This window comes from Vulpes vulpes, chromosome 7, assembly GCF_048418805.1.
Source record: "Vulpes vulpes isolate BD-2025 chromosome 7, VulVul3, whole genome shotgun sequence".
Classification (NCBI taxonomy): domain Eukaryota; kingdom Metazoa; phylum Chordata; class Mammalia; order Carnivora; family Canidae; genus Vulpes; species Vulpes vulpes.
The window spans coordinates 107,895,560-107,917,929 of NC_132786.1; the positions used below are offsets into that span (position 1 = coordinate 107,895,560).

Sequence of the window (22,370 nt, forward strand, 5' to 3'; positions counted from 1 at the left end):
CTCTTTCTTTTGTAAATGATGTACATATTTGTCCAGCAAAATAGGTGGGTACATGATTACTACATTGTGGATAAAAACCTCTAAGGGCATTTGAGCCTTTTCTTTGGCAAGGTAAAGAAGTCATCTACTCTTGTTTTGTAGGAAGGAATTGATGTGGGAACTCTGCTGAAATCAACCTGCAATACTTTTCTGAAGACTTTGGAAGAATGCATGCAGATCGCAAACGCAGCCTTCACCTCTGAACTACTCTATCGTACTCCCCCCGGCTCACCACAGCTGGCCATGCTCAAGTCCAGCAAGGTAAAAGCCAGTTCACGTTGGGGGCAGCAGGACATAATGAAAAGCTACAGAGTTAAGAAGTGATGTAGTGAACCATATTATCCATCGCCCTTTCATGACTAGAAAGACATTTTTTAGTGGCCTTCCCTTTATGTCCACTTACATATTTCTGCCCTCGGTCCTCTGTATCCATTTATTTTTAGCAGTTTTACCACCTAAACCTGTCTCTGATATAGCTAGCCTCTTTTCAGCTTCCTTGTCCAGCGAGTCTTGCCAAGATTTGTGGTTGCCTTCTAACTGGTTACTTTCAGCCTAACCCTTCCAGACAGCAAATGGTATTTTATTCATGAAGTATAAAACTGGACCACTTTACCTAAACCCCTCAGTGCCTCCCTCATTGCCAAAGGTTAAAGTCAGAACTTCTTAATCCATCCTACACCCACAGTTTCTTTCTCTGTCCTTAGCTGGCTGAACATACTAACTGCATATAGCTCCCCTGACATCTCTGCACCATTTCCCAGTGCCAAGAATGCTGTTCTCACTTATCTTCTCCTGATTAGCACTTCCCCATCCTTCAATATTTAATCTGTCCTTCCCTGAATCCCTAAGTTGGGCTATAGGAGCTCCTCCTCTATGCATACCTCTATTATAGCATTACTCTTTATTAAAATTACCTTAAGTGTAGGAACCTTCATACATACTGTTTATACTTTTAGTGTTTGAAACAATGCTGCATTATAATCTTTACTGAGCATAACCAATGAGAAAGCCAACCACCAAGGGTATGGTTGTGATAATTAGATTCTTCAAAAAACCAATCTTCCTTTTCCTTAGAAATGCGGGTACACTTACTTGAAAAAACACAAAGGACTGGTTGAGATCATTGACTCCCTTCTTTTGGGAGGGTCTAAAATTGTTCCTGTTGGGGCAGTTATGTTACAGTAATATTTACCACTTTTATATGTGATGAAATTCTAAATATGCTCTGTGAAGTCTAACATGAAGCTTTCATTTTTTTGCTTCTTTTAAAGATGAAACATCCTATTATACCGATTCATAATTCATTGGAAAGGTACAGTAACTCTTGGTTTTTCTTCTTTCTAAAGATAAATAATTTTTTATTATCAATTTTTAAAAAAATAGGAATATTTTTATCTTGATTTGAGATGATACCAGAAAGAAACAGTAACTGATTTTCCTCTTTGGGGTGAGCTTGAAGCAATTAGCACATTTCATTTAGCACAGACTACCCAGGAAGATGTTTGCATTTTCTCTCAAGTATGGATGGATCTGCCCACCACATTTAGTGACTTTTCATCTGTCTAGTGTGCTAAGGGTAGGAACCTCCTCTCTTGTGGAGAGGCATTGACTTAAATGTTCTTTTATCCAGAAAAGACAGTACTATTTTGTTTTATTTAAAAATAAAAATCTTAAAAAAAATAAAAATAAAAATAAATAAATAAAAATAAAAATCTTAAGTAGCCTTCGAGGTTGAAAACAAACAAATTTAATACCAAAATCTAAACTGTTTTCTTCCTCTAATTGCTCCTTCAATTTTAGAAAAAAGTACACATGTATATAATTGGGGTCTTTATTCAGTTATTATTTTACATAAGCATTCCTGTATTTTGTTGTACTCCATATATTTGTACTTTCAAATTATTACTTAACATTTCATCTCTTTGTATACTGTTGTTTGCTTTAGCACAAAGATTGTTCCAATTTGGTTAACATTTTTATCTTGTTCTAAATATTTCTACTAGAAAAAATTGTAGACTTTTTTCTCATGACATTTCCTTACTAAACACATTTTTAAGTATAGCCGTGGGACTTGAACTTACAACTCTGAAATCAAGAGTCCTATGTTCCACCAATTGAGGTAGCCAGATGCCCCAAAACACCTACATTTTTAATTGCTAAGTTGAAATATGACACTTCTTTAGAAAATAAATGCTTTTCCTGGAGTCACCATATAGCTTGGACCCTTTTGTGTTTATTAGAAGAAAATATTTTTGTTCTAATTTAGTTGGATTTAATCACTTATAATAAGATGTTATGATTGAACTTGTCACAGAATTAGCTGTTCTGCTTGCATGTTAAGTAGCCTTTTCTGTTATCCCGAAGGGCAGCAGATTCTCAGGATGTATCCTATATCCTCCTAGGTTTTTTCTGTCAGTCCTATTTTGTGGGGAATATTCTCCCCTCACCACAGCATGTAGCTTCTAGACAGTTAACTGCTAGGCAAACATGTAAGAGTGGCCAATGATTTTGAGAACTGGAAAGAGAAAAAACTTCCCAGGGAGAAGCTGAGGAAAGTGAGAAAAGTGTTAAATATTTACATTTACATTTAGAAAGCTGATTGAAAACCAGAGACCTGCTGGTGGGGAGCAGGAAGCTTGAGTCACGTGAGTTCTTTGAGAAACCAGGAATGGCTCTTTGATTTCAGACAAGCCTGTCTCATCATCAGATACTTGTCTAGGAGGTAGAAGGCTGAGAGGTTTGGCTGATTCAGCAGTACTGGTTTTTTATCACTGAACCCTTCCCCCCTTTCTCAGAATAAGAGCTACCCAGACAATTTATTTAAGACCAAATAATTGGATGTTTTGGCTTTTCCTTACAAAATATTTTCAGGCAAATGGAGTTAAACAGTTGTGAAAATGGATCTTTGCATATGGAAATAAATGATGGTGAAGAAATCCTAATGAAAAATAAGAGCTCCTTATATTTGAAACCTGCAGAGATAGATTGCAGCATATCAAGTGAAGAAAATACAGATGATAATATAACAGGTAAAAACAACTAAAGTCTGAAGCAAACCATTGATCTTGGAAGTTTGATTGTTTATGCATGATGTGACACTTTGTTGTGCCCAAGATTGCGAATCCGAGAAGCCACCAAGGAGCCGACACCGATGCAAACACACGAGGGTTCATTTACAAGCTCGAGCTTGGGTCCAAGTATACCCGACACAGCGGAGCAGGGATTTGGACCCCGAAGTGGGTTACAGCTGGTTTTTTTATAGGCTGGTCTAGGGGATTTTCAGAAGGGGTGGAGGAATTTCTCAAGTTCTGTTTACATTTTGATATGGGGTTTTCAAGGGCATTGAGCTCTGTTCTTAATCTAATCGGGGCTTCCTGCCCTAGGCTTGGGCTCTGCTCTTACTCTAATATTTCTTCCTGTAACTGAAGTAAGGTAAATGTCAGCCCTTATTCTAAGGGGCCTGGGATGGCTGTACTTGTGCTAACGCTAAACTTGAGGTGGAATGGCCTTGATTTTTCTCGGCCTCCACAACTTAATAGGGATTGGCCTCAAGACAGAATACTAGTAGGTCCTGAGGCAGACATTAGCCTGGTAACATAGGTCACTTGACTATATTGTGTCATCTCATCCAACCCAATGTTGAAAAGGTGGAATGGAATGAAGAGGATTTTTCCCGCTTGTTGTTCTTATCTGTGTTATTTGTGGGATGCAGTGAGCAGCAGCCGTCTGTGCTGCTTTATAGACACTGCTCTTCTACTCTAAGTCAAGATCCTTTGAACTTAAACTATGATGTCAGACTTAACAGAGTGTAAAGTTATGGCAGTTGAGGTTGCACTCCTCGTGGTTTTTGGTGTGGCCCAAAGATGTCAGAATTCACCAACCACCATCAGGTTTTTCACCCAGCCTTCTCTATGTCCATCAAGCCAGAGTTCCACATTTCAGGTAATAGCTTGTTGTTGAAAATGCTGCCCTTTCAAATTTGCTAATTCCATTGGCTTTAACCACTAAAACCAGCTTCAGATCAGTCCAAGACAATCCTATGAAAGCTTTTGTGTTATAAGTGTTTAATAAATATTTTGAAAATAAAATTTTAAATAAGTTTCTTGCTCATCTCCCCTGAAGTAAGAGACCCTGTTTTTTCCAGATGAGTTGGGGAAAAAGAAGATGCATTTTCAAAGCTCTAAATCCACTGAATCACTAAAGTCTTATCGCTTGAGTAAATAATAAAGATAGGAGAATCTCTATGGAAACAGTACTGTTATTTGGTCCAATAATTTTACTTATTTCTAGGAGTTTGTCTCCAGGGAATAGTCAAGTTTAAGGACAAATATCTGTGGACAGGGATATTCTTTATGACATTACAGTTGATTCTCATTATTCATGGTAATTGTGTTCTATAAAGTCACTGCAGACATTGAATAAGCAAACCATTGCTTCTAGAGGAAATACAAAGTTAGGTTCCTACAAGCCTCTGTTCACATTTTGGTTGATTGATCAGTATATAGCTTTGTTTTATGAGTGTTTCTGTTTAAAGACCCCTTATTTAATATGTATTGTTAATTCGTTAACAGTGAACTCATGACCAACAGCCAACAGTACTATAACTCATGCCTGAATGAAATTTACCGAACACATGTATTTTCTCCATAAGGCACATCATAGCCTTCTTAGACTTAGGAACAATAGACAGCACTACACTTGGAGGCACCTATAAACAGCAAAATCAATAACAAAATGCACAAAGCATGATGCTACATAAACACACTTGTGTATAGTATAAGAACTGAAGCAAGAAGGCAGATTGTCACCTTGTTTGACCTCCACTGGAATGTATATGTGTGACTTAAATTTTTCACCACTCTACACATGTCTAGAAGTGACTGCAAAAGTACCACAAGCATTGGTTTTAGGAATACAAATAAACTTTCCTGAGAAGGCAAATACTCTAATAATGAGAATCGACTGTATTTATAACACTAAAATTTGAGAGAAACAGTGTCCTCTATATGAGCTTGATGCAACATCAATGGTCATTAAAATCATATTTTAAAGAGTATTGAATGATAATGGAAATACTCATGATAAACAAATAAAAACAAGTGGAATACAAACCTACATATATTTAAACCAAATTGTGTTTGTATGTATATATATAATATTTCACTGATTTTTATTTCTGTATAGTTTTCTGTGTTTTAGAAATACTCAGCAATGAATATATATTAATTTTTATGATAAATAATAGGTTAGTAATAAGTATGTTGTGTTTGCAGTCCAAGGTGAGATCATGAAGGAAGAAGGAGAGGACAGCCTGGGAAATCATGACAGCAGCTTAGCACAGCCTGCATCAGACTCCTCAAGTAGCTCTCCAGAATCCCACTGGGAAGAAGGCCAAGAAATCATCCCAACTTTCTTTAGTACCATGAATACCAGGTATCCTCTGCTTTTCTAAAATCAGTGACAGTTGGATACCAGCTTCCCTTCTGGAAAATCAGTCGTGGTGTGGTGTTCCTTTCGGGTGATGGCATATTCTAACAACAGAGGATATGGTATACCAACTCTCTGCTTTACTACTTACTTTGTTTGAAGCATTGGGAAATTAGATTGTGAGACTATACCCTGAACAAATTTTATCTTGCTTTGGTAGATTATCTTTGGAAAATGATTTTATTGGACCGTATTATAATAGAGGAACAATCACTGAAATCAGGCCAAATTACTTGCTCTGCAGAAGGGCAGCTGTTTTCATGACTACCTCTGAACTGCATAGAGTGTTAATGCATTTTCATTCTTTCTCCTTCTGTATCACCAAATTGTTTAGCTTTAGTGACATTGAACTTCTGGAAGACAGTGGCATTCCCACAGAAGCATTCTTGGCATCATGTTATGCTGTGGTTCCAGTATTAGGTAAGATTAAATTTGTCTTAAATTCATTAGTCTCTAGAATCTGTCTCACTGCTGTTATTTTGCAGTAGAAATATCCTAAATTATATGTACAATGAAATTACCCTTCTTAGCTACCTCTCCATATCACCAGCTACACACAGTTAAAAACTGTATGACCTTGAGCATTATTACATATTTCCTTTTTATTCCTACCTATAAATATTGATCACAGAGTAGTGTAAGGAAAAAAGGGAATTTTGTTTTTGAGAAATCATACTTAAAAAGCAAGAGTAAAAGTAGTTGAAGAAGAGACCTTCAAATCTATTGATGTAATGAAAAAAACTGATTAAAAAAAGGAAAAAAATTTTATCAGTTAAAACATTTTTTCAAAGATTTGAAAATTACACATATAAATTAAAGTTCAAATTACAAATTTTTTATAGAGAGTGTGTAGAACCAGGCAACACTAATGTGTTGAAATATGTTTTTTGGCCCATTTAGCTATGCATCTTTTTTTTTTTTTTTTAATGATCTTTATTTATTCATGAGAGACACAGAGAGAGAGGCAGAGACACAGGCAGAGGGAGAAGCAGGCTCCATGCAGGGAGCCCGACTTGGGACTCAGTCCCGGGTCTCCAGGATCACACCCGGGGCTGGAGGCGGCACTAAACCGCTGAGCCACTGGGGCTGCCCACTATGAATCTTTTTTAACTTAATTCATTTAAAAAATTTTTACATATCTCTTTTTTTTTAATATTTTTTTAATTTTTATTTATTTATGATAGAGAGAGAGGGAGAGGCAGAGACACAGGCAGATGGAGAAGCAGGCTCCATGCACCGGGAGCCCGACGTGGGACTCGATCCCGGGTCTCCAAGGATCACGCCCCCGGCCAAAGGCAGGCGCCAAACCACTGCGCCACCCAGGGATCCCAACATATCTCTTTTTGATATTGAGATACAGCTTACGTAGAATTTAAGTATTATGATTCAGTGAGCTTTAAGAAACACACCTACCCCTATGTAATCCATATCCCTGTCAAGATGTAAAATGTTTTCATCACCCTAGAATGTGCCCTGTGCCAGTCAGCTACAACTATCATCCAGCCCAAGGCAACTATTTTACTGATTTCTGTCACCATAGGTTAGTTTTGCCTTTTCTAAAATCTTATGTAAGAGAATCATATTATTGGGATGCCTGGGTGACTCAGTGTTTGAGTGTCTGCCTTCAGCTCAGGGTGTAGTCCCGGGGTCTTGGGATCAAGTCCCACATTGGGCTCTCCACATGGAGTCTGCTTCTCCCTCTGCCTGTGTCTCTGCTTCTCTCTCTGTGTCTCTCATGAATAAATAAATTAAATATTTAAAAAAATATATTATCTACTCTTTCATCTGTTTTTTCCTCTCAGTATAATGTTTTCATCCTTAATTGTTATATGTATCAGTAGTTCATTCCTTTTTATTGCTGAATATTCTAGTATTCTATTAAGTGAATATACCACAATTTTTTATTCATTCTTCAATTGATGGATGGGCATTTGGGTAGTTTCTTACTTGGGACTATTATAAATGAAATAGCTCCGAATATTTTTATGTCTGTGGGCAAATTTTTTTCATATCTTGAGTAAATATCTAGGAGTAGAATTGCCAATTTATTGGGTTTATCTATGTAACTTTTTAAAAGTGACTGCACGATCATACACGTTCAGCAGCAATGTAGGAGTATTCTGGTTGCTTCACATCTTAACTAATACTTGGTGGTATTGAGGTTTTTGATCTGGCTATTTCTGTGAGTGTTTAGTGATATCATTGTGGCTTTAAGTCGTGTTGAGGAGGAAGTAATTTACTGTTCTCAAGGTCCTTCTGGCTGGACCAAGAATCAAATTGACATGAGACAAAATAATAGGAGAAAATCAAATTTAATTCTGTACATATGGAGCATCCACACAGACAGGAAATTCCAAAGATAGGCAACATGAGGCTTATACGACGTTCTGACCTAAGGAAAGGGGTAGAGGCCTGGGAAGTAGGATATATAGTGGGGGAAATCATTAGTAGGAAGATGAGAGGAAATGGTTGGAAAACCGAGGTTGCCCTGTTAATGCACATAAGTTTCTTATGTAAAGAAGAATCTGTTAATTGCTTTCTTCCTGGGACAGGCTTTCCTTTCCAATGTAAATTTAAGCAGTCCAGGGGAAGATAAAGAACCCCCCACCCAGTCTGCTGCGTTTGATTGCTTTTAACTCCAAATAATCTTCATGTTCAAGTGGCCCACCTTGGGCTGCCCTTGGCCTCTACACTTCCCCTGTGTCTAATGATGGTGGCATTTTTTAATATAATTATTGGCCATTGCTATCTCCTTCATTGTGAAGTCTTTTCAAATCTTTAATCCATTTTAAATAGTTGATTAATGTTCTTTGTTCTGAGTTGTAAGCATTCCATTGTAAAACTTTATTTTCCCTTCTCTATTATTTTGGTGGCTTTGTTGAATATCTGGACCTTTTAGGTGTGGGTCTGTTTTTAGACTCTGTCTTCTGTCCTAGTGGTCTGTTTTTTTTCTTTTTTTATGCCAATACTTATATTGTCTTAATTACTGTGCCTTTATATTAAAGCTTAAAATCAGATAATGTAAGTCTTTGAATTTTGTTGTACTTTTTCAAGATTTTGACATTCTAAGTCCTTTGCATGTTCTTATAAATTTTAGCTTTTCAATTTCTATTTAAAAACCTATTGGGATTTTGATTAAGATTATATTGAATTGGTAAACTAATTAGGAAAAAGGTTACATCCTAAACAATTTCGAGTCTTCTAATCTGAGAGCATGCTGTGTCCCTCCATTTACTTAGGTTTTTGTTTTCACAATGTTTTGTATAGTTTTTAGTGTAGAGGTCTTACACATTTTTTATTAGGGATAAATTTTGGAATTTTATGATTTTTGATGCTATTGTAAAAAATATTTCATTCTCCAGTTTGTTGATAGTGTACAGATACAACTGACGTTTGTGTTTGAGTAGTTTTTTATAATCATGAGCAAGTTAATTTTATAAAATACATTTTCAACACTTATTGAAATTGGTTTTTTTTCCTGTACACATTAAATAGTAAAAACAAGAGAAAACTTTTTTTTTTTTAAAAGATTTTTTACTTATTTATTCATGAGAGACACAGGCAGGGGGAGAAGCAGGCTCCATGCAGGGAGCCTGATGTGGGACTATCCCGGGACTCCAGGATCACACCCTGGGCCCAAGGCAGGCGCTAAACCACAGAGCTACCCAGGGATCCCTAGAAAAGTATTTTTAAACTAATTTCAATAATATATAACCTGGTATATCCAAAATAATATTTCAACATGTAATCAGTAGAAAGGAATCATTAATGGGATTCTTTTTTTGATACTGAGTCTTTGAAATCTGGTCTGTATTTTGTGATGACAATATCTTTAGAAGCCTTTGGAACTTATGTTTGGAAAATGATTTAAAAGCAAAAAAAAAAAAATGGGGGGGAAGAAAAACATACTAAATTTTTTGTTATTGTAAAAATATTTTCCACTTAAAAATTGCTTTTTCAAAGATGTTTCAATTTTTTCTTCTAGACAAACTTGGCCCTACGGTGTTTGCTCCTGTTAAAATGGATCTTGTTGGAAATATTAAGGTGAATATACTAGCATGTCTCTATGGAAACATATTTGGAAGGAGTAGTGCATGAAACCTCATTCAGAAACACATGATTATTAAGTTTTATACTCAAGATGAAAAGTATAGACCGCTGTGGGAAAGGTTCTGAGACATAAAAAAAATACTTTAAAAACAGTATTTTAAAGCTTTGAGACTATTTAATTCTAGCTTAAGCCTCATAAGGATTCTCAAACAAAAATATATTACTTTGAAAACATAAAGAAGATAAAGAGGCTTAATTATTTTGATTTCTTAGAGTCCTGTTTGACAACCTTTTCAGTCTCAGTACTATACTGATTTGCTTGATAGCTTTAGCATTTTTAATTTAGATTGTTTTCCCTGCTTTTCCTGCAGAAAGTAAATCAGAAGTATATAACCAACAAGGAAGAGTTCACTACCCTCCAGAAGATAGTGCTGCACGAAGTGGAGGCTGATGTAGCCCAGGTTAGGAACTCAGCTACAGAAGCCCTCTTGTGGCTGAAGAGGTGAGGCAGCTCGGATGGGGCAGCAGTTGAAATCCAGCTCAGTTGAAATGCTACCAGCAAAAAAGTATTATGCAAAGATTACTTCTTTTTTTTTTTTTTAATAATTTTTTTTAAATTTTTATTTATTTATGATAGAGAGCGAGAGAGAGGCAGAGACACAGGCAGAGGGAGAAGCAGGCTCCATGCACCAGGAGCCTGATGTGGGATTCGATCCTGGGTCTCCAGGATCGCGCCCTGGGCCAAAGGCAGGCGCCAAACTGCTGCGCCACCCAGGGATCCCGCAAAGATTACTTCTGAGTGGAGGATCTAACCCAATAGCCTTTTCTTAGAAGGCCTGATGAATAGAACACCAACTCTTTTTTTTCTTCCCTTCTGATGCACATTGTTATTAACAGTGTATCTAAGATAGGAATCTTAAAGGATGATAGAGTTGACTGGTTCTCTTTAAGTCAGAGGATCACAAACTTGAGTAACATCCAAATCACCTGAAGAGCTTTCTGAAGAACATGGATTGCTCCACTCCAAACTCACGCTTTCTGACTCAGTAAGTCTGGAGTGGGGCCCAGAATAAGCACTTCCAACAAGTTCCCACTGGTACTGGGACCACATTTTGGAAATCACTGTTTAAGTAGATCAGATGAGGGTCTAGAACAAACTAAAAGGAAATGACAGATGAAAGTCAGAAAGGACTGCCATGTGACTTGACCTGTTTGCTCCTATATCCAAGAAATTATTGAATACACTGATGTCTGCCATTTCTTTATACCTGTTCAATAGAAGTGAACTTTGAAAATAATATTTATTCCTCTTTTTTGTTTTAGAGGTCTCAAATTTTTGAAGGGATTTTTGACAGAAGTGAAAAATGGAGAAAAGGATATCCAGACAGCCTTGAGTAAGTGTCCTTTACATTTTGATCAGTCCATTGAATAGGATGTGGAATGGAGACCCCTAGAGGAGGAGGCAGGGTAGGAAAATTTTTACTTTTCTGGAGTTGATTTTATTTCTTTTCTATTTCATTATTATTGTTTCTTATATCCTCTCTTTAAAAAAGAACCCATGAAACAGTGACCTACTAATGTAGATATAACTTATTAAAAATTAGTATATCTTAAAGAAGAGCTAAATTAATGGAGAGCCATCTCTTAATATGAAAGCCTAATATTTTTAAGAAGTGAGTTCTTCCTAAGTTAATCTTCAGATATAGTACAGTTCTCTAAAATCAATATCCCAAGAGAAGCTAGTTTTATTTATTTATTTATTTATTTGAGAAGCTAGTTTTAAAGATCATAACAGGGAGGGTTTGGGGGAACACTGGAAATTTGCTCTGGAGTGATATAAAGAGTGGGTCATCATTGTCATCTTGTACTCCTCCTGCCTTGTGTTTGTAGTGGTAGAGCTGAGACCAGGATGAAGGCCTCGGTCAAAGGTCATCCTGTATCTTATAATGCAGGAGCTGAAACCTTATAAGGTGCTTAGTAAATACAGAGTGGATAGTAGATAGATGGACCTATCAGATCAGTTTTGGAAAACATTAGAGACTTGGGAGCATCCTCCAAGTGCTCCTGACAGAGTGGCTGAAATCTCACTCTTTGCCTAAAAGAAATTTTCCCAGCATGGGCCTTGAGGCATGAGGGTTGGAAAGTGGGTGTTGAAATTACATATTACTTTGAAACCTTACATTATTGTGATATAGAGAAGCACATGGTCAAGCTCTAAGTAGCCATAATTTTATTTTATTTATTTTTTTAAAAGATTTTATTTATTTATTCATGAGAGACACAGAGAGAAAGGCAGAGACACAGGCAGAGGGAGAAGAAGCAGGCTCCATGCAGGGAGCCTGATGCGAGACTCAATCCTAGGACTCCAGGATCACGCCCTGAGCCAAAGGCAGACGCTCAACCACTGAGCCACCCGGGCGTCCCAGGAGCCATAATTTTAAATAATGAAATGAATGAATTAGATGCTTCTGTTATAGAAGGTGAGCCAGTATTCACTGCAGCATTTTGTTGGTGTCAGGAGTGAGCTCTTCCTTATGTGAATCTTCCCCTTGGCCGTGAGTCTTGAGGGGTTCTGCCCCCATGTGACTTTCTCAGCCTTCCTATCTAGAAATTTGCTGATGTGCCATGAAACAATAAAACTGGAGGTTTTTTGTGACACTTTATGAAGAATTTAGACAACTTAATCCTCACGTCAGTCCATTTTTACAGGCTGGGTAACCAAAATTCTGAGGGATTAAAATATATGCTAAAGCCATGAAAGGTCTGAAGCAGAATCACTTTGGGCCCATTGCCTCAAAAGCCCTCATTTTTCTCACAAAAGGTCTTCTCCACTATCCCTAGACTACCTGTATTTCAGGAGCTTCTTATATATCCCTGAATTTCTAGGACAGGCCGTTGTATGTTCCCCATGTGTCCTGATTTCAGTACACATGTCCTGAAGTATATTTACTATAACTATTGATGCCTCCTCATCAGTGTATCGATGGAGCTTTATGACTTAAGGAATGATTAAGATCTTGGGCTCTCTGGAATCTACCACTTGATAGCATTGTGTCCTTAGGCAATTTACTTAACCTTTCTGTTTCCTGGTTTCCTCTTCTATAAAATGGGAATGATGATACCACTTCCCTAAAAATGTTGTAAATATTAAATAGGTTCATGCATGTAAAAAAGATTAGTAGAGTAGTAGAGTGCTATATAATAAACACTTGATAGAGGCTAGCTTCTCTTGTTTATATTTTCATCATCATGACATATGAAGATGATAACCTGTCAGAAAATGAGGTTTGTTTGCTCCAAATCAGAAATGAGAAGTTTACAAAGCTCTGGTACCCAGCCAGAAATTTCTCTCCAGACTAACTTCTTAGTGTAGAAATTTACCCTGAGAAGAAGACTCCTCTACTGCAGGAAATACAGAAGCTCTGGGATACAGTAGTGTGCCTGGTAGGTTCCACCCTTCACATAAAGCTGTTTTGGTACAGCTGTCTGTGTGAGGGAGCAGGTGAACACTGACCTCACTCACCCCTCCACCGGAGCAGAGGCAGAAGAGAACCCAGCTGCTTACTGGTCATACAAGTAAAAAGAAAAGCTTGGCCCCTGAGGTGGGGAGGCAGCTGAAAATATCCTAATTCTGCCCTTTTTCACACCCACCCCCCATCTTTTTACTTGGAGTCTGGACCCTTCTGAAGAGAGAGGAGACCAGAAGGGGAAATGATGCTTCAAAACCAAAATAAGCACAGTCTCAGCTTTCCCTTCCGCACTATTTTCAATCAGAGGGAAAAGAGGGCTGTAGACTCGATTTTCATCCTGGTGTTCAGGATTATTTCAGAAGTTTTCATGATTTAAATCATAGTTTTGCTTATGGGGTCCCTAGTTTCCTGCTGCTGTTCAGTGTAAAGAGAAGTTCCTCTAGTCACCCACCCTCCCTCCAGATGCAGACAGGACAAGCTTTGTGGAAACAAATGTAGCTTCATAAGAAGTGTTTACACATTAACTACTTAGAATCCATAGGCTCCTCAATGCAGATTTCTTCTCAGTCAACAGCTTCTCTTCTCATTTTTCAATCATGGCCTTTATAAGTAGAACTGATACCTTATCTAAAATGAAGGAGTTTAGAAATGTAGGTAAAAGAGAGAGTTTATGCCTGTATTTATATAGGCAAATCAGCTTTCATGTTTTAGGTTCTAAAGTTGAATATGAGTTATTTTTTTAGAGCACCTGGTGTAGGAATGAGACTAGGTTCTTGAGAAATATTTCATTTAATCTTCCAGATAGTCCTTTTTGACAATGAGTAAACTGAGGTCTAGAGGATAAGTACCTTCCATAGGGTCTCAAATCTAGATCAGTGGTTCTCAAAGTGGTCCAAAGAGAACGTCTTTATCATCTGAAAACTTATTAGAAATGAAGGCTGCTTGGGCACCTGGGTAGCTCAGTTGGTGAAGCGTCCACCTTTGGCTCAGATCATGATCTCAGGGTCCTGGGATGGAGCCCCACGTCAGGCTCTCTCCTCTGTAGGGAGTCGGTTTCTCCCTCTCCTCCCCATTCTTACTCTCTCTTACTATATCTGTCTCTCTCTTAAAGAAACAAAATCTAAAAGAAAGAAAGAAAGATGAATGAATGAATGAATGAATGAATGAATGAATGAAGGCTGCCAGGCCCCACCTAGCACCTGCTGGTAAAAACTCCCCAGGGATGGGACATGGCAATCCATATTAGTAAGTCCTTTAGGTGATTCTAATCCATGTTAAAAGTTTGAGATCCACTCATCTAGAACTAGGACATCGAAGCTAACTTGTCGCTAGGCTACATTTTGATTATTTGAGAATTTGATTGCTTCTGAGTGATTGATGAGTAAACTGGAATAAAAGCGCTGAGGTTAGTGCCACAGCATCAGTTAATTTTGCCTCCTTTTCATGACAAGTAGCTAGTTCTCCAGTGACAGAAAATTTTTCCTAATTTAGGAATAGCAAGATAGTAGGGATGAATTAAGGATAAACCTTGACTCATATTCCCAAATTTGAAAACACTGCTTAAGAAGGATTTTGAGGTAAACGTTCATAAAACTTGTATAACCTTAATGGCCTTGAAAATGGAAGGTGATATATATAAAAAATTCTAAATGACACAATGGAAACCTTGACATCTCTTATAGGAGAATGTATGTATAGTCATTGTATTGCTGAAGTTCTTTGACCTAGAATGAGTTCCTAGCATCTGAAAGAGGCCTTAGGCTTTATGCTGCCCCCTTTTGCATTTGAACCATCGCTTGCATTTCCTATCATGATTAGAGTGGACTCTTTCGGGTAGTCTCATGTCAAGAGCTGCTCTGAACCCTTAAATGTCCTATGGCATTCTCTAGAGTTCATTCTAAAGGAAGAGATAGGTCCACAAGGCAGATATGTTGAATGGTCCACCCTATAGCTGAGCCCCTCCATTCGCAGATGCCACATCAAAAAGAGCTTTTGGGAAACCTCCCTGTAAGTAAAAGGCAGAAAAGTTGCTCAGGCATTTCAGGCACCATTGTACTGAGTGTTAACACGCTCTGCACTGTCCCCTCAGTGGGACAGCATATTACCACACCCCTCACCTCAGGAAGATTCCATAAATGTCAGGTAAACAGTGACCCAACCAAGATCTCTAGCATACAATGGGAAAATTTGTAATAAGATGCTTAGTTATGTATTTAATGTAAAAGGCTTTCCCAAAGAGAACTGTGTGAGAGAGCTAAAGTCAGAATTCATCTGATATTTACAATCAAATTATAACTTGACTAGTTTTTCTTGAAATACCATGGAAAAGGAATCAAGTCAGGCCCTCTCCCAAACTACTCAGAGCATGTGCCTTTCTTGAACGGCAGACTTGGCTTATAATACATGTTTTTGTCTTGCTAATGTCTAAAGTTAACAAAGGATATCTCATGGTACTTGTTTCACTGCTGTCCATTGGTTATTTTTTTTTTTTATTTTTTTATTTTTTTTTAATTTATTTATGATAGTCACACACACACACACACACACAGAGAGAGAGAGGCAGAGAGAGGCAGAGAGGCAGAGGGAGAAGCAGGCTCCATGTACCAGGAGCCTGACGTGGGATTCGATCCAGGGTCTCCAGGATCACGCCCTGGGCCAAAGGCAGGCGCCAAACCGCTGCGCCACCCAGGGATCCCTGTCCATTGGTTATTGATTTGCCTTTTCTTCATACAATTCATTTCGCCTGAAACTTAGTCACTATTAGAGAATTCAGTACTTTTCTAATAGCTCAGTTTTTTTTTATTATTATATTTCAGACATTTAGCAAATCTCTACCACTTGACAAATACATAAAAAAGTTTGATGCTCTACCCATGTACCACCCCTTGACCCCATTATTCCTTCCATTCTCCAGAGAAGATCTTCATCCTGAATTTGCTATTTACTGTTATATAACACATGTTTTTATACTTTTACTAGATATTTATGTGTTTATAAATAGTATCTAGTATTGTACTTCACGTTTTAAACTCCTATACTTGGTGTCACACTATATACACTCTTTTTCACTCAGTATTCTTTTTCAGATCTATTCACTTTCAAACCTCTCCTGGTTCCTAATTGTTGCCAAGGACTGCCTAGCATAGTACATTGCAGAGCTGAGATGAGTGTCATCAACTAAACCCAGGGAATGATTGATTCCACCTTTCCCGGCTTTGCTTATCTACTTCCCAAGTTCTCCTAAAATTTAGATTTGCATTTCTCCTTTGTCTTCTCTACAGCCCAAAGTAACTTGACGAATTCTTACCAATTACAGATTGACAATAGAGAAACACTGTCATATATTCAGTTCCTGGACAGAATAGTTATCTACCAACAGTGATGTGATGGAAAAGTTCTTTTTTCTCACATGCTGTAACAGGTTTAGGCATAATCAATCTCTAAATACCTCAGCAAATTTCTGGAGCACCTGCCTGCTTCAGTGAGTGGAGTGTGTGACTCTTGATCTTGAGGTTGTAGGTTTGAACCCCACATTGGGTTTAGGGATTATTTAAAAATGAAATCTTTTAATACATACATACATACATACATACATACATACATACCTCAGCACATTTCTGAGTTATCAGTAAAGAAATCACATTTTTGTTATTTTGTTTCACAAAGAGTAAACATTAGATTTTTAGAATGGCTTAAAGTGACAATACTACCCCAAGTTCTCATTGTTTTTAACTTTGTGACCTTGGCCAAGTGACCATCTCTCTGGGTCTTTTGTTTCTTCTTTTGTAAAAGGAGAAGAATTGGGCGTGATTGTTAAGGTGATTGTTAAGGCTTCCTACTCAGAAATTTGATTTCAGCCTCTGAGGAACTGACACATCTCAAAGTTCTGGGAGAAGGGGATCATTTATGACTTTCAGAGGCCAAAAATACTTGCAGATTATAGAACACGCATTATGATAATGAATGGATATTACAGTGAAGATTAATGTATTTCATTATCTAATCTTCTCTAGGTAACTAAAATAGGTCACGCTTAGACTTCATTTTATTTTAATGCAGCCTCATGTGGCAGGGATATTTGTAGCCCTAGAAGTCAGCTAAGGACTTTTGGCAAGTTGTGTTTTTTTGTGGGATATATATATATATCGAATTTTCTCTCATTTGTTGGTTTAAGTTATAATAGCAGTCTTTCTGGACCTGAGTCAGGACCCAGCACAAATTCTCCAGTTGATTGCTCCTTGTCCTATTAGACTAGCTGGCCCACATTTTGCACTGTGGCAAAGCTCTTCCCTGGCAAGGTGTGGGTGCAGCAAGGGATGGCTGTCACCTCTAGAAGGGCCAGGCAGGAGGGCACAGATCATTCTGCTATAAAGACACTCCCCCTTCCTTAGACCAGACTGCCCCATTATTGGGACTCAACAGCACCCTTTCCCCCCCCCCCCCCCCGCCGCCACCCCACCCCACCCCCGCTATCCTAAAAAGGGTGGCATGGAGAAGGGTTTCTGGCCTTTGAAGGATTGACTTAAATAGCAGATTGTAAGAAAGGTAGAGAGTCCCTGAGGTTTGGAGTAACATTGGAGTTCATCCAGCTAGGAGCCTTTGGGAGCTGAAGACTGAGGGACCAGGACAGCTGCATTTGCTGCGAACTGTCAGGAAATGTAAATCTCACCCTCTTACTTATCTACCACAGTTCCCAATCGGAATGATCATGGCTGTCAGAAGATCATAATGCAGTTTGTATAGGAAAAAAAGACTAAGAGAATATAACCGCAGGATGCCCACTGTGGTTATATCTGGGAGGCATGATTATAGGTTTCTTTAGTTTCCTCCTTTTTGTGTTTTCCTTATTTTCAACAATGAGCATGCATTACTTGTGAAATTAGAAAAAAGCAAATAAGTGTTAAGATTTTTTAGAAGTGCCACTGTGCCTTCGGTGGGAAGTTCAGAATCCTTGGCATGGCACATAAAGGTCCTCACCATTTGGCCCTAGCCCCAGTGATCTTCAGCCCTGGTAAACTACTCCCCATTGCATAGCATGCCTCCATCTCTCACAGCTCCTTGGTGGTTGTCTGCAGCCCCAGCTACCACCCTTCTCTCTGCCCTACCAGCCTGTGAGACTTCTTTGGAGAATTCTTAGTCCACATGCCCACAGGCTGGGTTCATTTCTCTGTCTTCTTTTTATTCTTACAGAAAGCTCTGTATACATGTCTTTACTATAGCGGTTGTCAGTTTATATAATACCACTTTGTTAAATGGCTGGCTCTCATAAGCCCAGAAACTTGCTAAGGGCAGTGGACTGACTGATTTTTAATCACTCAAGGATCTCCCCTGCCTTGCACAGTATGGGGTGTGTGGCAGCCCCTCATTGCATTGTGGATGTCCGCCAGCAGATTTTAATGTCACTGAATCCCATCTGTTTATTTATAATGGCATTTAATTCTTCGCCTGGACTAAGATCACAAGAAATAAAGTATTCCCACTGTTTTACTTCTGTGACTCACTTCAGGAGTGGACACCCATGGGCCTGTACACTATCTTGCCAGCCCAAATGGATTCTTGGAAAGGATGGGTGGAATGTGGTTTGTCTTCCTGATTTACCTCAGAGAGTATGCCTACTGTTTTCTGCCCATCTGCACTATACACATCGAGGGCCAGCAACCCTTTCTTTGCTAAGGCCTTATACACCGTCTGCAGTGTCCCTGATACCATCTGTCCCCTTGGAGAATCAGATAGATTTGAAGTGTGGCTTACATCAAAGGCTTGTATCTATGAGCACACTCTACATCTATTCAGACTGCTCTCCTAAGAAAAAAATTAAATTTAATCTTGAGTTCTCCTTTAGGCTGTTTGTAAGAGTCTTCTCCATACTTGAACTTATTATTTCTTTATTGTTTCTGCTTTAGCTTACCAACAGGGTGCTGGCATTTCCACCTGTTCTTAAAACTTTAGATAACCAGAGGAATCTGTTACATTTCAAATGTACCGTCTTTTATGTAAAATATAAATTGTATTTTATGCAAAGTTGAATTATGTAAACTTGATAGTAGCGTATGGTAAAAGTATAATAAAGCCTCATCCAAATTTTTAAAAGAAAAGTTGACAAGAATTACATTATTTCCAAACCAGAGGGCTTGAGTAAATTGTTAAAATGTGTTTAAGCTACAGCCACCTGCCCGGAAAATGTAGATACCTGACATCCTTTGGCAGTATTCTGTGAGCCACATTGCAGTGGACTGCATAACTTGTGATTGTAATTTTTCAGTGTCTGCTTTTCTGTTATGTTAACATCTGCTTTTGTTATAATTTGAAATATTTTCATATCCTATTATAATGTCACTTAAGCATTGATTAAATGGTGGTGGCACTTGTACTGGTGCTGAAACTAGCACATGAAAATAATTAAGTTTGGAATAAAATTTAGATGTGATAAAGCATGATAAAGAAGGTCAGACGACCCCTGTGATCCCTAGCTATTATTTAGGAATGAGCACTCTGTAAACACTGGAGATGGTGCTTCAAAATGAAATGGAGTGTTGATACAAGTGCACTGTGGTAATGTAGATCGGTGCCTCCTGAGAATGCATTTATTCCTTTGGAAAAATCAGTTTTGAATTTTGCATGTATTATTCAAATCCTTAAGGAACACATCCCTTGCATAAAATGCAGTCATTTTGTTCTTGAGGTTTTTTTTGTAATTAAAATTATTATATGCCAGTTTTAAAATCTCATTTTAAAACATATTGGGACAAAAATCATAGGTTTTTATCTTTAAAGTCTAGAATATGAGTGACTTTCATTAATAGGTCTCACCAAGAACTTTATAACTAGCTTAGTAATTTCAAGCCACTCTGTCCATGGTAGTTTTAAAGGTGTCTTGGTTTAATACTGTATATCCATGGTAATGGGGACATCTAGGACAAACATTTAATATACCAGAATAAAAGGTTAGAATTGAAAGGAAACTCAAAGATCAGGTTACAAAGAGGGAAACCAAGAATACCGCTAAGGGACTGGCTCAGAGTCCCATAACATTCAGAGAACTACATTTTTATATTCTTATAGTGTATTTTTAATTGTATTTAGTTTAGATTTTTCCAATTACACCCCCTCCCCATCTTTATTTCCTGATATGTGCAGGACATTTCTCACCATTTTAATAAACTGAAGTTCAGATATATTTACACAGGGTAAAAGTGGAGCTATCTGTTTTTTTGTTAAAAAAAATCTTTGTAGGCTTTTTTCCTACTCAAGACTTTTGGGGCACATAATCTTGTAATTAGACTTTTCTTATCAGCTCATAATACCAGTAGGATCATGCTACCATGTACATTAGAAAGGAGGTGCTACAAATAGCACATCTGATTCTAGTGAAATTGTGGTTCATGGAGTTTTTTTTTTTTTTCTTTTCAAGATAACGCATATGGTAAAACATTACGGCAGCACCACGGCTGGGTAGTTCGAGGGGTTTTTGCGGTAAGTAATCCTCCTGCCTCCTAATGTTCTGATGGTCACAGCGAGATGTTTGGTTTGTTTTGTGTGCATGGTGTTTCTGTTTGCTTTGTTCTCAAGAATAAGAACACAGTGCTGCCTGTTTAAGTCTGTAGATCTTTGTCGTGTGGAAATGTTGGCAATAGAAAATGTCTAGACTAGAAAAAACTGTTAGCATGCTTTTCCCTGTCCAGCTCGAGCTCCAGCTCCAGTGACCATGTGGAGATGGTGGTTGTCTTCTGATCAGTGCAGTGGCCCCAGTGCTGGGAGACCAGCGGCGCCTTCAAACTCATGGCTCCCTCTACTGCCCATGTACTTGGTCCTCTTAAGTCCCAGGTTTTAATTGACTTGTCTTCCACTTAGTCACATTTTATCTTTGAATATTGACTAAGTTGGTGTGCCAGCAGCTAGGGCTTCTTAGAAACCACTTCTAGTCAATTTTCTTCATTGTAGGAGGTGTTTGTTTTCAGGTGTTTTGGCTCCTGTTACCCCGCCATTCCTTTCTTCCCAGCATGTTGACCTAAGAAGAACACATACCTGGGAATCATAGTCCCCTGCACAAGGCAATTAGCCTGCTTTGTAAAATTGCAGGAGTAGATGGCCCCTTTATGTGAACAGTAATACTCTGTGATTCTCCCGTCATCTGAGGAGAAGTGAGCCTTAGTCAGGTACATCTGTAAAAAGGCAGAGTCTTGTGTAGTGGTATGCTAGCAAACACCACAGAATATGAGTGTTCCGTGGAAGGTCAGAGGGTAGAAACAGCCTTGTACATGTCTTTTACTAGGATGGGACACATTATTTGCTGAGATAGGAACTGTTTAGGTCATGATTTATTAATGGTAGATGAAGAAAGTGGGAAGAATTTAGTGTGAAAGAAATAAATTTTAGTGAAATGAAGTAATCTTTTGAAAGCGTGGAGATGATAACTCTATACCCCACCGCTCATTGGAGTAGGAGCCAGAGCCACTGCAGCCACAAAGTGCTCACGCTTACATTCAGTACATGTTTCATCATTATCATGATAGCCACCGTTTGGCTCTTGGACACCTTTGTGTACCAGGCACAGCGCAAGATTCTACATTCGTTACCTTAGGTAATCCTCAGGGCATACTCTCAACTGTTCGACAAGTTCAGATCTGTTCATTTGAGTCCCAGAGTAAAGGTGTGATGGAGCCCGGGTCTAAACCGGCTCTGCTGTCTCCAGGGCTAGTGCTCATCGCTCACATCGCCGCTCTCTGCCATGAAGGCAGGATGGAGAGGCTGCACTGAGGGTTAGGCAGTGGATGCGGTATGTTCGGGATCTCCCGGAGTAAACACTGACTGCTTGTAGGTGCCTGAAATCCAAGTTCCCCTGGTGAGATGACAAAGCATAAAAACATTGAGTTGCCCTATTCATAAGAAACAAAGGTGGTGTTGTAGTTGGTTTTGTGGTATAGAAGTCAGAGTTTAATCCTGAAATAGTAATGATCCAAGAGATGTTGCCAAAAAGAATATAAGTATAGCAGAAAATTTAGCATAAGCGAGAGTCTTTGAAAGGACTTTGTTAATTCACAGCATTTTCCCCAGTATATAGTAATTTAGACTCAAAGAAATGTAAAAATCATGGAGGAATGGAAAGGGAAAATATTACAATGTCCATATTCTCACTACTCTGTAATAACCATCCTTAACATTTTTGTGGGTTTTTTTTTACCTTCTTAGCTTATATTTTTATATATATTTACTTATTCTTTTAATGCTGTTCTACTTAATTGTATATATTTATCTAAGTATTTATCTTATAGGTGTTTATGTTTTTATATCTACGTTTTGTTACATGTGTAAAATTATTTTGTA

At 38.2% G+C, this 22,370-nt stretch overlaps 1 protein-coding gene across 2 annotated transcripts in view; it reads left to right on the plus strand.

Moving 5' to 3' along the window:
• Window positions 1–22,370, plus strand: part of PLEKHA8 (pleckstrin homology domain containing A8) — a 59,357-nt gene that overhangs the window by 28,030 nt on the left and 8,957 nt on the right. For both annotated transcript variants that reach the window (XM_025993079.2, XM_025993080.2), the window contains exons 5-13: window positions 142–300; window positions 1,311–1,351; window positions 2,911–3,068; window positions 5,313–5,472; window positions 5,861–5,946; window positions 9,512–9,570; window positions 9,948–10,078; window positions 10,900–10,970; window positions 20,458–20,519. In XM_025993079.2, coding sequence (XP_025848864.1) covers window positions 142–300; window positions 1,311–1,351; window positions 2,911–3,068; window positions 5,313–5,472; window positions 5,861–5,946; window positions 9,512–9,570; window positions 9,948–10,078; window positions 10,900–10,970; window positions 20,458–20,519 — 927 coding nt within the window. The remainder of the gene's footprint in view (window positions 1–141; window positions 301–1,310; window positions 1,352–2,910; window positions 3,069–5,312; window positions 5,473–5,860; window positions 5,947–9,511; window positions 9,571–9,947; window positions 10,079–10,899; window positions 10,971–20,457; window positions 20,520–22,370) is intronic.